This window comes from Rhinatrema bivittatum, chromosome 1 (genome assembly GCF_901001135.1).
Source record: "Rhinatrema bivittatum chromosome 1, aRhiBiv1.1, whole genome shotgun sequence".
NCBI classification, from domain to species: domain Eukaryota; kingdom Metazoa; phylum Chordata; class Amphibia; order Gymnophiona; family Rhinatrematidae; genus Rhinatrema; species Rhinatrema bivittatum.
In genome coordinates, this window is record NC_042615.1 from 262,863,264 (window position 1) to 262,876,427 (window position 13,164).

General features: G+C 42.1%; 1 protein-coding gene across 1 annotated transcript in view; it reads right to left on the reverse strand.

The window, feature by feature from the left end:
• ATP6V1B1 (ATPase H+ transporting V1 subunit B1) overlaps nucleotides 1–13,164 on the reverse strand; it is a 217,989-nt gene that overhangs the window by 82,578 nt on the left and 122,247 nt on the right. The window contains exon 3 of the mRNA XM_029594325.1: nucleotides 578–676. Within this exon, the coding sequence (XP_029450185.1) occupies nucleotides 578–676 (99 nt within the window). The remainder of the gene's footprint in view (nucleotides 1–577; nucleotides 677–13,164) is intronic.

Here is a 13,164-nt window from a genome sequence, read left to right on the forward strand (position 1 = left end):
GAGGGTTTGATAATACTATATAAATGTCAGTGCAGTCTAAAACAGGGTAGGCAACTCCAGTCCTTGAGATGTAGTTTTCAGGATTTCCACAATGCATGAGATATATTTACATCCAATGATTCCACAGTATGCAAATAAGTCTCATCCTTCCAGGCCCCAGGCTCCATTTCATTATACAGCCGAGAGTGGGGGTCAGAGGAGCCCAGGGAAGCACCAGCTAGATCTGGAGAGGCCCAGACCCAGTTATGGTTCATTCCATTCCATTCAGAATAAACCGAAAATCGCCTGCATTTTTAGCATTCGTTTGTAACAAATGGACATCCCTATTGTATTTCCGCTGTGCTGCAGAACTAGCTACAGCCTGCCTCTCTATTACAGCATGGGGAGAGTTCTTAGGCAGTTAGAAAAAGGTTGGACTTGACAAACCTCTGGTCTATTTCAGCCTTAGCAACTATGTAAATATGTCATTTCTCTACATTTCAGATTTATGGCAATTTTCTTTTCCTGGTCGGTCCTGCTTTTCTCTGTTCCTGTCCAGTATAACTGCTGCCTCCCAGGACTCCTCTGCTGTACTTACCTGAATGATAGCTTTATGTCCTGCCACTTCCAAAACCTGACCGCTTCTCAGTGTGCCGTCCGGTAGAGTGAAGTTCACAATTTCTGCGTACTTAGCAAACTATACACAAGGGAGAAGCAAGAGTGGTCAGTTTCCTATTCATAGCCATGGCTATATTTCTACCTATATTAAGGTCGATATAGATATTTATAGATGTAGATATACATTAAAGATTGCACGAGGCTAAAGGGGCCTGCACTGCATGTATGTCTATAGATAGATATGCACATTCACACAGATATATAGCACTTTTTATATGGCACCTCAACAGATTCATAAACCTGAATATATTCATTTGCATTCTCCAAAAATGCCAACCTTTCCCTCCCAGTTAGTAAGTGCAGCTACTCCCAAACTGTTCAATATCCATTGTTTAGCCTGGGATGCCACTTGGTAAAGTGGAATATAAATCAACTACATTAATAAATATAGCCCACATTATTTGTACAGTGTGAAGTGGTATCTGCTTGTGCCCCTGGTGTGTTTACAAAGAAGATAGATGCCAAATGTCTTTAAAATCCTTTATTGAAGCGGAGACACAAAATTAGCTCATCACATTTATTTTGGGCTAATTTTGTGTCTCCGCTTCAATAAAGGATTTTAAAGACATTTGGCATCTATCTTCTTTGTTCATCCTGACGACTTTCATAGACCGCCTTCCTTCGTGCTTTTTGGGTCCTGGTGTGTTTACGGCAGGTGTACTCTGATTGGCCATATTGAAATGCTTCTTCAGTGCAGACAAAGTAACACATACGTTTGGCATTCACAAGGCACTCAGACTCTTTCTCTATCCTGTCCATCACTCCGGAAGGTATTTTATAAGTAAACGTATAAGGTGTTCAGTAAGTGAATGAGATGTAGGGAAGAATACCATTTAGAAGATGTTTGTTGGGAGAAAGAACTTGTCAGTGCAGAGCAATACTAGCAAATCACATTTTTGCTTCCAGGGTAGGAAAACCAATTTTTCTCAAAGCAGGGGTTTTGTACATAGCCACAAGGCAGTGAAGGCCGTGCCATACCATGTCCATATATGGAAAAGAGCCGTGTCCAGGCTCTGTGGCCAAAGCTTAGCTTCCGATTTTACCTCAGGGCCTGCCTGATCCCTTCACTGTTATACTGTACAACATGATCTGAACTAGAATGCAATCTTTGTTTCGCTGACAGGAGAATCATCTTAATGAGATTACATGCTTGTCTGGGAGGTCAGCCAGTATCTTCTGAATGTCTGTCCTTTTCCTGGACCAAGGAAGGAAGCAGTGGCAAGGAAAAGGCTGCTCTTCCCATTAACCATAATCTTGCAGATTAGGTGATCTGTATTCAATCACGGTTCGTGACATTTGGTTCACCTACATAAATGAGTATTTTATTTCTTGCCCTCACAAAATAAAAATGTAAAAATTAGGTTTAATCTACAATTTATATGTAAATTCTATTACTGTGATATCTTTTAAGTAAAACATTGAACAGCGTATCATATTTCAGATGCTGAAAATAAATCCAAATGTATTTATGTTCTCTCTCTCTCTCTGAAATGTTTTATGCATACTTCATGCTAGTGAAAGCTGCCAGGCTGACGTGCCCATTCACTCTTTGGCCGCCTTGCTCTGATTGTCAATTAGTGCCAGCTCTGAATGCCTTGTCGCTGGGAATTAGATGGAAACTGCCAATTCAAGCTGCATAGGCCATGTGGCCGTCAGAGGATAATGACTGTCATTAATAACCTGGGCTGGATTTGAATTGGTAGCCTGGAGACAAAAGGTTTTGCAGCCCTGTGCCTGTTTCACTCATTTAGTCCTGTTACACTCTTATCCTCTATTGATCAGCATTGTTACCTACATATTACAAAAGGTAAAAGGGGAATGGGAAGTTAGTCAATCAGTCACATAATATCTGTGTAACTGGTCACATGGGGGGTGGGGGTGACAGTCCTGAACGATTGTAGAGTTCCGCAAAGTGTTGGAGATAATTTGGTGTAGTGGACTGTGGGTAAAAGCATTCAAAAGCAGGGTGACCAGGTCTGCTGTGATTTGTTTTAGTCAAGAGCTAAAATAACTGCAGACAAATCCAAGAGCTGTGGTTCTGAACTTTATTTATAGAAGAGAAATATTTTCAAGCTGCTCCACGGGCATACCTTGTGTACTCAGTTTTTTAAAATTTATCAGTACTGAGCAAGTGGATTCCATTCCAATATTCCATCACAGACGTCACAGATCCCTCCTCCTTCAGGTTTTAACTTGGAGCACTGGGATCACAGATCTCAATCTAACTGAAAAATAATTGATATATTTTATAGGGATGTGCATCGGTGCCCAATCGTTTGTGCTTTTGGGTTTGTGCGGTGTTTTTTTTTTTTTTTTTAGTAAAAAATCGTTTTTCGGCTTAGTGCGCGCACTAAGCCGAAAAACGATTTTTACGAAAATTCGGGGGAAAAGTGTTCGTTTCTCTTTTTACCCGATATTTAATGAATTAAGAAATATCGTGTGATATTTCTATTCGTTATAAAAACGATTCACATCCCTAATATTTTACTCATACTTCAGATACGCTGACCAGAGTAAAGCTCTGGGATTTGAAAGAATGTGGTGACTCTCCAGTTTTCGCAAGGAATGGATCTTCTTACTCATTCTCTACTAAATGCTTTCCATCTTAGAAGGTACTACCCAGTGAATCCTCTCTTAGAGGTAGCACAGAAGAGGGTCTCACTGTATCCTTAAAGTGTAAGAGTAAGTAAGTAAGAGAGTGAGTGTGTGTGTGTGTGTGTGTGTGTGTGTGTCATGTCCTCACTGACTGGGGGGGGGGCTGATGCAATAAACTGCGCCCAGCCTAGTGCACAGGTTAATGAGCAGTTGGACATGCGTTTTGAACAGGTGTGGGCAGTTCCGGTCCTCGAGGGCCACAAACCAGTCTGGTTTTCAGGATATCCCTAATGAATATGCATGAGAGAGATTTGCTTGCACTCTGCCTCAGTTGTATGCAAATCTATGTCATGCATATTCATTAGGATATCCTAAAACCTCGACAGGTTTGTGGCCCTCGAGGACTGGAATTGCCCACCCCTGGTTTTGAATGTGCTAGACTAGCACCCGATGCAATAAGGGGATTAGCGCGTCCAAAATGCGCACCCATACAACTGCATAGCCGATAGCGCTCATCACATTTATTTATTTTATTTATTTAAAAAACTTTTCGATACCGTCGTATAGTAGAGCACCATCACAACGGTTTACAGTTAGGCACAAATATGTGGTTTCTAATTTATCCAAAAGGTGCCATTATTATACGGTTACATAGTTCGATAATATACTCTAAATTCTATGTAAATAAGGCTATTAGATATTTTCCCCTGATGCAGTAGATCGCCTAACGCACACTTTTCAACATGGAAAATTTAACTCCAGCCCCGGAGTTGGCGTTAAGTCATTCCTTGACTCAAGGGCTCATGAGAAATGCAAAAATACTGTGCTGTGTGGTTCATTCTTCTAAGTATCATTGCAATACTTATATCTACTGCTTGCAGTGTTTTAAGAATGAAAGAATAATGTAATGACCTGATCTAAAAAGAAAAAAATTTCTGGATGCACACGGCTGAAGTTTTATTCCCTCGCTGGGCCTTGCGTGCGCCGTGCACATCTCGAAAGTGCTGTGGCCACGCGCGTAACCCCCGATTTTTACGCGCGCGAGGGAATAAAACTTCAGCCGTGTGCATCCAGAATTTTTTTTCTTTTTAGATCAGGTCATTACATTATTCTTTCAATCTTGAAACACTGCAAGCAGTAGATATAAGTATTGCAATGATACTTAGAAGAATGAACCGGGGGGGCGAGCGCAACTTGCTACAGCTCCTGTTGAGGAGCAAAAGGTAAAAAAAAAAAAATGGGGATTAGATAGGATAGGGTTAGGGAGTAGGGAGGAGAGGGGAAGGGAAGGGGAAGGAAGGTTAGATAGGAGGGTAGGGAAGGCCGGGATGCGTCACTGCGCGGGAATTGCGTAAATCTTCCACCCTTGCGCGCGCCACCTGCATATGCGCGCACGGATTACAAAATCTGGCGCACATCTGTGCATGGCCCAACGATTTTATAAATTGCGTGCGCCGGCGCACGCGTGTTATAAAATCAGCGCATCCATGTGTGCACGCGCTTCTTTAAAAATCTATCCGACAATATTCACGCACAATATACATGTTCCAGGCATATACAGTGTGCGTGAATATTAGGCGAAATCAACTGAGACGGGGCAAAACGGACACTCGTACTGAGCGTCCGTTGCAATTGTGGGCGCTGAGCCACATCTCCTGGGTGCTAGGGATGCAAAGTCTTCCCTAGTGTGTCCTTTTTAATGCAGCAGCTCATTTACATATTGCATTGGGCGCCCAGGAGATGTGGCTGTGCGTGCATTAGGAAAATGGGTGCTCAATGTGGGTGCCCGTTTTACCGCACATCTTAGTGCATCGGCCTGTGGTAGTTTTCACGGGTGGAGTTACATACTAGGGGTTTCCATTTTATTTGATTTATTTCATGTTTGGTTTTTTTTACTTATTTTGTTTTGTTTCAATTTTTGTTTGTTGTTGTTTTTAGTGCATGTTAGTTGCAAATAGCGTGCATTCAACAGATACATTGCATGCTGTTTACAAATAGCGTGTGTAAAATGTCAGAAACAGAAAAAATTATTTTTTTTTTTTGTCATTTCATTTCAAAAGCAACACAAAATGACATAGGATATGTTGTTGCCATTTCTTGTGTCACCTCAAATAATCACACATCCCAGGAGTGCAAGGCTTCACCAGGAGCTTGGCATTCTTTCTCTAGCTATGCTTCCTGTTGACTTACTATTTCTCGGCTTCCTTCAATGCAGCTGCACAGCACACACATGTTGCTTCACAAACTGAAATCCAACTCAAGACTGATAACATTCCCTCTAGAACATGCTGATAACATCTCTGTGGGACACTGCACTAGTGCTCATAGTATAGGGATTCATGTACGCTGGGACATACCCTATACCATTTATTCTTCTAGAAGTAGGAATAATTTTTATAAGAGAAAATAACAAATGTGTTTCGGCTTCTAATATGCTGCATTATTAATTCCACAGATTCCTTAGACAGGAGCCTACTTGTGACATAGAAAGTATGTGTAGGAGCTTGCAGTTGTGACCCATTTGATCTAGTTATTGTGTCTGCTCAGATTTTATATCAGCTACTTATTGTTTTTATATGTCCAAATGCTGCTTACATTAATATTCTAGAGCAGAAGATGCCCACAGTAACAATGATAAAAACATTACACACCGTGTAAGAAAATGACACGAAAATCATGGGAAAGTGAAGGAAGAAAAACTATGGAGCTAGATAGGCTACATCTGAGAATGTTAACTTAAGAAACTACTGGCATCTCCACTGTCTGATGTTTTCAGTGCTTCTTTAGAGTCTGGAGTGGTTCCAGAGGACTGGAAAAAGGCAGACACAAATGGGAAAGTAAGGAGTCTGAAAACTACAGGTCGGTTAGTCTGACTTTGATGTTGAGTAAATATACAAAAATATGCAAGTTAAAGTAAAGTAAATTTGAGAAGTGCATTGTGACTTTAAAAAATCGACAATACGTCTTTTTATATTCAGAAAAAATGTTCACTAAAAATTCACTAGCTGGGGACAATGATTAGGGTTTCTAGCTGGTTTGGGAAAAGTAGAGTATATAAAGGGTGTTATATTCATAGCACCTTTCCGTTCTTTGAAGGTGCTTCTAATCTTCAAATAAATGTTTCTCATAATAAAAATATATTTGTTCTGACCAAATATAATATATAAATATGACAGTAGTATTGTTTAAAGTTATATTACATGTATTTTGAGAGGGTTTTTTGGTGATTATTCTGATTAATCTTAGCCAATTGGGATTATTATTGGGAAGTATGGGTTACAATTTTATTTATATGCAGATGATTTGCAGATTTACCTCCTGTTAAGAGATAATAATAATTAGCTGATTTATAGACTGTCCTTCTTAGCTAAGAACATAAGAACATATGAAGTTGCCATACTGGGTCAGACCAAGGGTCCATCAAGCCTAGCATCCTATTTCTAACAGTAGTCAAAGCACAAAGGACTGGTTACAAATACCTGGCAAGATCCCAAATATTAAATAGATCCCATGCTACTAAAGCCAGTAATAAGCAGTGGCTATTCCCTAAGTCAACTTGATTAATAGTAGTTTATGGATTTCTCTTCCAGGAAGTATCCAAACCTTTTTGAAATCCAGCTACACTAATTGATTTAACCACATCCTCTGGCAATGAATTCCAGAGCTTAATTGTGCACTGAGTGAAAAACTTTCTATGGGCAATTCAATGGCATATATTGTAGCAATTTTCAAAAGCTCACTCTCAAGGGTAAAGTGCATTTACAGAGGTAAAACCCAGTTTTACTTGAGTAAATGCTTTTTAAAATCAGGCCCTTAGTGAGGAGGGGCAATTTTCAGTGGAGCCTTTCACGTGGGTAAACAGCTGTTTAGCCATGTAAAAAACATTGAAATTGTCCTCCATGAGGATAACTTTATAACTGAGTGGTTAGGACTTAAGTCTACAAGTAACTTGTGCATGCAGACTTTAGCCAACTTTTTCTAAGCAAACTTATGTGCATCAGTTTGCTCTGAAAATGCTCAGTTATTGGCCTAGTACATGTGGATATTGGCCTAGGACATGTGGATAAAGGTGAACCGGTAGATGTAGTGTACTTGGATTTTCAGAAGGCGTTTGACAAAGTTCCTCATGAGAGGCTTCTAGGAAAAGTAAAAAGTCATGGGATAGGTGGCGATGTCCTTTCGTGGATTGCAAACTGGCTAAAAGACAGGAAACAGAGAGTAGGATTAAATGGACAATTTTCTCAGTGGAAGGGAGTGGGCAGTGGAGTGCCTCAGGGATCTGTACTGGGACCCTTACTTTTCAATATATTTATAAATGATCTGGAAAGAAATACGACAAGTGAGGTAATCAAATTTGCAGATGATACAAAATTGTTCAGACTAGTTAAATCATAAGCAGATTGTGATAAATTGCAGGAAGACCTTGTGAGGCTGGAAAATTGGGCATCTAAATGGCAGATGAAATTTAATGTGGACAAGTGCAAGGTGATGCATATAGGGAAAAATAACCCATGCTATAGTTACACAATGTTAGGTTCCATATTAGGTGCTACTACCTAAGAAAGAGATCTAGGCGTCATAGTGGATAACACATTGAAATCATCGGTTCAGTGCGCTGCGGCAGTCAAAAAAGCAAACAGAATGTTGGGAATTATTAGAAAGGGAATGGTGAATAAAATGGAAAATGTCATAATGCCTCTGTATCGCTCCATGGTGAGACCGCACCTTGAATATTGTGTACAATTCTGGTCACCGCATCTCAAAAAAGATATAATTTCGATGGAGAAGATACAGAGAAGGGCTACCAAAATGATAAAGGAAATGGAACAGCTCCCCTATGAGGAAAGACTAAAGAGGTTAGGACTTTTCAGCTTGGAGAAGAGATGGCTAAGGGGGGATATGATAGAAGTGTTTAAAATCATGAGAGGTCTAGAACAGGTAGATGTGAATCGTTTTTTTACTCTTTCGGATAATAGAAAGACTAGGGGGCACTCCATAAAGTTAGCATGTGGCACATTTAAAACTAATCGGAGAAAGTTATTTTTCACTCAACGCACAATTAAACTCTGGAATTTGTTGCCAGAGGATGTGGTTAGTGCAGTTAGTAGGGATGTGAATCGTTTTTTGACGATTTAAAATATCGTCTGATATTTTTAAATCACAATTGCAATTGCAACTGAGAGAACAATTGGCGAGCTACCAGCCAGGGACTTGATGTTCCTAAGTTCACAATAGTTTAATCAATCTGTGTTTAAAATGACATGCAAAGTTCTCTGTTCATAAATATTAGTTTTATTAAAAAAAAAATTTCAACCAACAATTAAATATACCATTGCTCTCTCTCTCAGTATTTTCTGCTTTTCTGTACACTTTTTCCAGCTGCTCAGAAATTAACACCTGCCCTTGGGAGGTGCTAATTTCTGAGCGTAAAATGTGCGATTGGCCGCACATTTTTTTTCGGTATCCTGGGCGAATGACTTATAGCCTCATCAATATGCATTTGCATGTGATGAGCGCTATTAGTTTCAGCGAGGGTTGGACGTGCGTTTTCGACGTGCTAAACCTCTTACAGTATAAGGGGTAAAGGACGCTTGTCAAAAACTCGCATCCAACAGCAGATTTAAACAATGCGCTCAGCTCAGCGCACTTTACAGTATCGGCCTGTCTCTGTGGTGTATTTTTTTCCTTTAAGTTTCATTTGAAAATTTGTGAAACCTCCCACTAACTTAAATAATGTCATGGTGTTTGAGCTAATGATGTTTTTGTAATGTATTGAGCTCCCTCTGGTGGAAAAAGTTGAAAACAGCAGATGAGAGATCATTTCTGCTCTTCACCAAGTTGTACGTGTTACATTTTTACTGGACTAACTTTATACATGTAACTCCATCTCCAGGTGATAACCATACACCAGTGGGGCCATAAAAGAATGTATTTATGCTGGGGCTGGCTCATATTTTTAATACTTTTACACAGTCTCTTTCACCTCGGGCTGACTTTTTTTACTGGCAGAAGGAAAAAATCCTCCTTCAAGACCCTGAGTGGCAGAGGCATGCTAAGGGGGGGCAAGGAGGGTGGTCCGCCCCGGGTGACGACAAAGAGGGGGGTGCAGCAACTGTGCGACCAATCAACCTCTGTGAATAGTGCCTGTCGGCGCAGTTGCAGAGAGAAAATGAAAGCATGCTTTGAGTCGGATGCATGCTTCTCAGCTGTGCTGTGCTGGCTGGCAGAGCTTTGCTTCCCAGTGAGTCAGTGTAATGGCTAACTGGTGATCCTTCAGTTTGTGTCTCTCGCCCTAATCACCGGCTCTGGGGAAGTCAACCGGTGGCAAAGAAATACCTCAGGAGCAGCGAGCCGGCAGGGAACCCAAGCGCTGCTGGACGAAGAGAAGAAGAAACATTTTCCAGCATGTGTGTGTGCTTGAGAGTAAACTCATGTATATTTGTGCTTGACAGAGAGGGAGCCAGTGTGTGTCTATGTGTCTGCAGGAGTGAGTGGGAGTGAGTGGGAGCCAGCATTACTGTATGCCTGACACAGAGGGAGCCAATGTATGTATATGTGTGTGTATGAGAGGGTGGTGGTATGTGTGTGTGTGTGTATGTGTGTATGAGAGGGTGGTGGTGTGTGGTTGTGTGTATGTGTGTGTGTGTGTGTAGGAGAGGGTGGTGTGTGTATGTGTGTATGAGAGGATGGTGGAGGTTTTGTGTATGTGTATAAGGGAGGGTGGTGGTGTGTGTTTGTGTGTGTATGATAGGCTTATTGTGTGGTATGTGTATGAGAGGGGTGTGTGTATGAGAGGGTGGGTGTGTGTGTGTGCATATGAGAAGATGGTGGGAGTGGGGGGTGTATATATGAGGGTGTGTGTGTGTGTGTGTATATGAGAAGGATGTTTGTGTATGTATGTGAGGGTGGGTGTGTGTGTATATGAGAGGGTGGTGGTGTGTGGTTGTGTGTGTGTGTGTGTATGAGAGGGTGGTGGTGTGTGGTTGTGTGTGTATGAGAGGGTGGTGGGGGGTTTTGTGAGTGTGTATAAGAGAGGGTGGTGGGGTGTGTGTGTGTGTGTGTGAGAGAGGGTGGGATGTGTGTGTGCATATGAGAAGGTAGTAGGGGTGGGGGTGTATATATGAGGGTGTGGGTATGTGTGTGTGTATATATGAGAAGGGTGTTTGTGTGTGTATTTGAGGGTGGTGTGTGTGTATATGAGAGGGTGGTGGTATGTGTGTGTGTGTATGTGTGTTTGAGAGGGCGGTGGTGTGTGGTTGTGTGTGTATGAGAGGGTGGTGGGGGGTTTGTGTGTGTGTATAAGAGAGGGTGGTGGTGTGTGTGTGTGTATGTGTGTGTGTGTGTATGAGAGAGTTTTGTGGTGTGTGTATGATAGGGGTGTGTGTGTGTGTATGAGAGGGTGGGATGTGTGTGTGCAATGAGAAGGTGGTAGGGTGGGGGGTGTATATATGAGAAGGGTGTTTGTGTGTGTATGTGTGTGTGTATATGTGTGTCTGTGAAGGAGAGTGCCTGTACACATGTGTGCTAGTGTGCGAGTTCCTGTATATATATATAATGTATAAATGTGTATGAGAGAGATTACATTTGTGCATCCTTCTCTAATTTTTTAAAAATTTTATTTAGGTGTTTTATAAAGCATCGTTCCAAAATAAGATCTCAACTATTTACAAAATCAGCTTTTAGGAACTGGATCAACAATCCCATTCTATTTCAGTGTTCATATTCTAGATCAATATAACAGCAAATACATTTCTCGGTCATATTTATACATAATCTAGTTCATCTCAATAGCAAATGTGTTTTCTGGGTCAATACATCAATTTCAAGTACAAGATAATTAAGGTGCTTTGTTGTAGAATTATAACCTATGATTTCCATTTCATTATCCTATATGTTATACTCAGTATATATTTAACATCGCTCAGTACTTACAGCCCAATCTGTTATCATGGTCTAAGATTCTGTCAGTGATGTTATTGGCATATTGGAGTTTTACATTAGTTCAAATGCATTTCTAAAGAGCCATGTTTTCAGTTCGCATTTGAAACTCTTTCTTTCTGTTATCTCGCGTAGAGACTCTGGAAGAGAGTTCCATAGTTTAGGGCCTGCTATGGAAAACATTCTGTCTCTTATTTGTGTTAGGTTTGTGTTCCGTGTTGTAGATACCTTTAGAAGATTTTTGTTTTGTGATCTTAAGGCTCTTTGTGGGGTGTATGGTTGAAGAGTCACTCCTGTTAAAAATGGATTAATGTTGTAGAAGCAGGGCCGGTGGAAGCACTAGGTAAACTAGGTCTGGGCCTAGGGCGCCGAGCATTAGGGGGCGCCGAGCAGTGGTATACCGAGGGGAGATCAGGGGGAGCCAATGTGGCCGCCGGTGGACCTCATCCCACTGGCGGCTGAGCAGTGAACTACCACTGTGCTGTGCTGTGTGCCGGACACACACAGCAGGAAGATCAGCAGAGCCGTGGTGGAACTCATGTCACCAAGGCCTGAAGAAAAAGGTCGCGTCCAAACCTGCAAGTGCTCCTCCTCCTTCTTGCCCACGCGGCCCTGGAAGAAAACGTTACCGGAGTCATGCGGGCAGGAAGGAGGAGGAGCATCAGCCACGTGCAGAAGAGGAGCAGCGTTTATAGGCATCCGCGAATCTCAAGTCGCAGCGGGCTGAGAAGAGGAGGAGGCCCGGTAGCAGGGCTGCCGCCGCAGATCCCACATTGCGGGCGGCCCGAGAAGATCAGGGCCACTGCAGAGCCCATCCTGCGGTGACTCGTGAAGAGGAGGCCCAGAAGCAAGAGAGAGGCTGAGGGCCTGAAGAGTGTGTGTGTGTGTATGAGATGAGCTGAGAAATTGTGTGTGTGTGTGTGTGTGTGTATGAGATGAGCTGAGAAATTGTGTGTGTGTGTGTGTGTGTGTGTATGAGATGAGTTGAGAGACTGTGTGTGTGAGAGTGAGTTGAGAGACTGTGTGTGGGAGTGAGGACCTGAATGTTTGCAGAGACAGCATGTGAGAGTCTCTGTGTGTGTGATAGAGACAACATGTGACAGTGAGAGCCTGTGCTTGAGCAAGACAGCATGTGGGAGTGAGAGAGAGCCTGTGTGTGTGAGAGTCAGACAGCATGTGCCAGTGAGAGACTGTGTATATGAATGATTGTATGAGAGAGAGCATGTGACAGTGAGAGCCTGTTCTTGAGCAAGACAGTATGTGGGAGTGAGAGAGAGCCTGTGTGTGTGAGAGTCAGACAGCATGTGCAAGAGAGAGACTGTGTGTATGAATGATTGTATGAGAGAGAGCATGTGAGAGTGAGAGCTGTGTATGTGTGTGTGAGAGAGAGAAAGCATGTGAGAATGAGAACCTGACTCTGTGTTTGAGGGAAGAAGACAGATGGAGAGAAAAGAAATAGAAAAAAAAAGAGAATATGAAAGGAATTTGCAAAAAAATAAGAAAGGGAAGGTGGAACAAAAAGCCTGTGACCAACCAATTAGAAAACTAAGATCAGACAGCAAAGGTAAAAAAGAAATAAATTACTTTTTACTGATTGGCACATGTAATCTTTGGGAATGTGCAAGAGTAGCATTTTCTCTATGCGGATCTCACAATATACGAGATCAGCATGGAGGAAGTGGAAACCCACGGGTCCTGCACAGAGGAGACAGCAGAATGGGCTTCAGTGTCAGTAGCAGCAATCAGTGCCTCCCTAATAGCCATGTGGCAGCAGTGACAGTGGCAGCAGAGGAATGAGAGAGGCTCCGAGATTGCTGGCAAAAGAAAGAGAGGGGGTCTGCCTTTAGGGTGTGCGTGTGTATGAATGGGAGTCTGCCTGGGGGTGTATGTGTGTGAATGCATGGGTGCCTGTCTGAGGATGTGTCTGTGTATGAGAATGAATGGGTGACTTCCTGGGGTTTGTATGTGTGATAA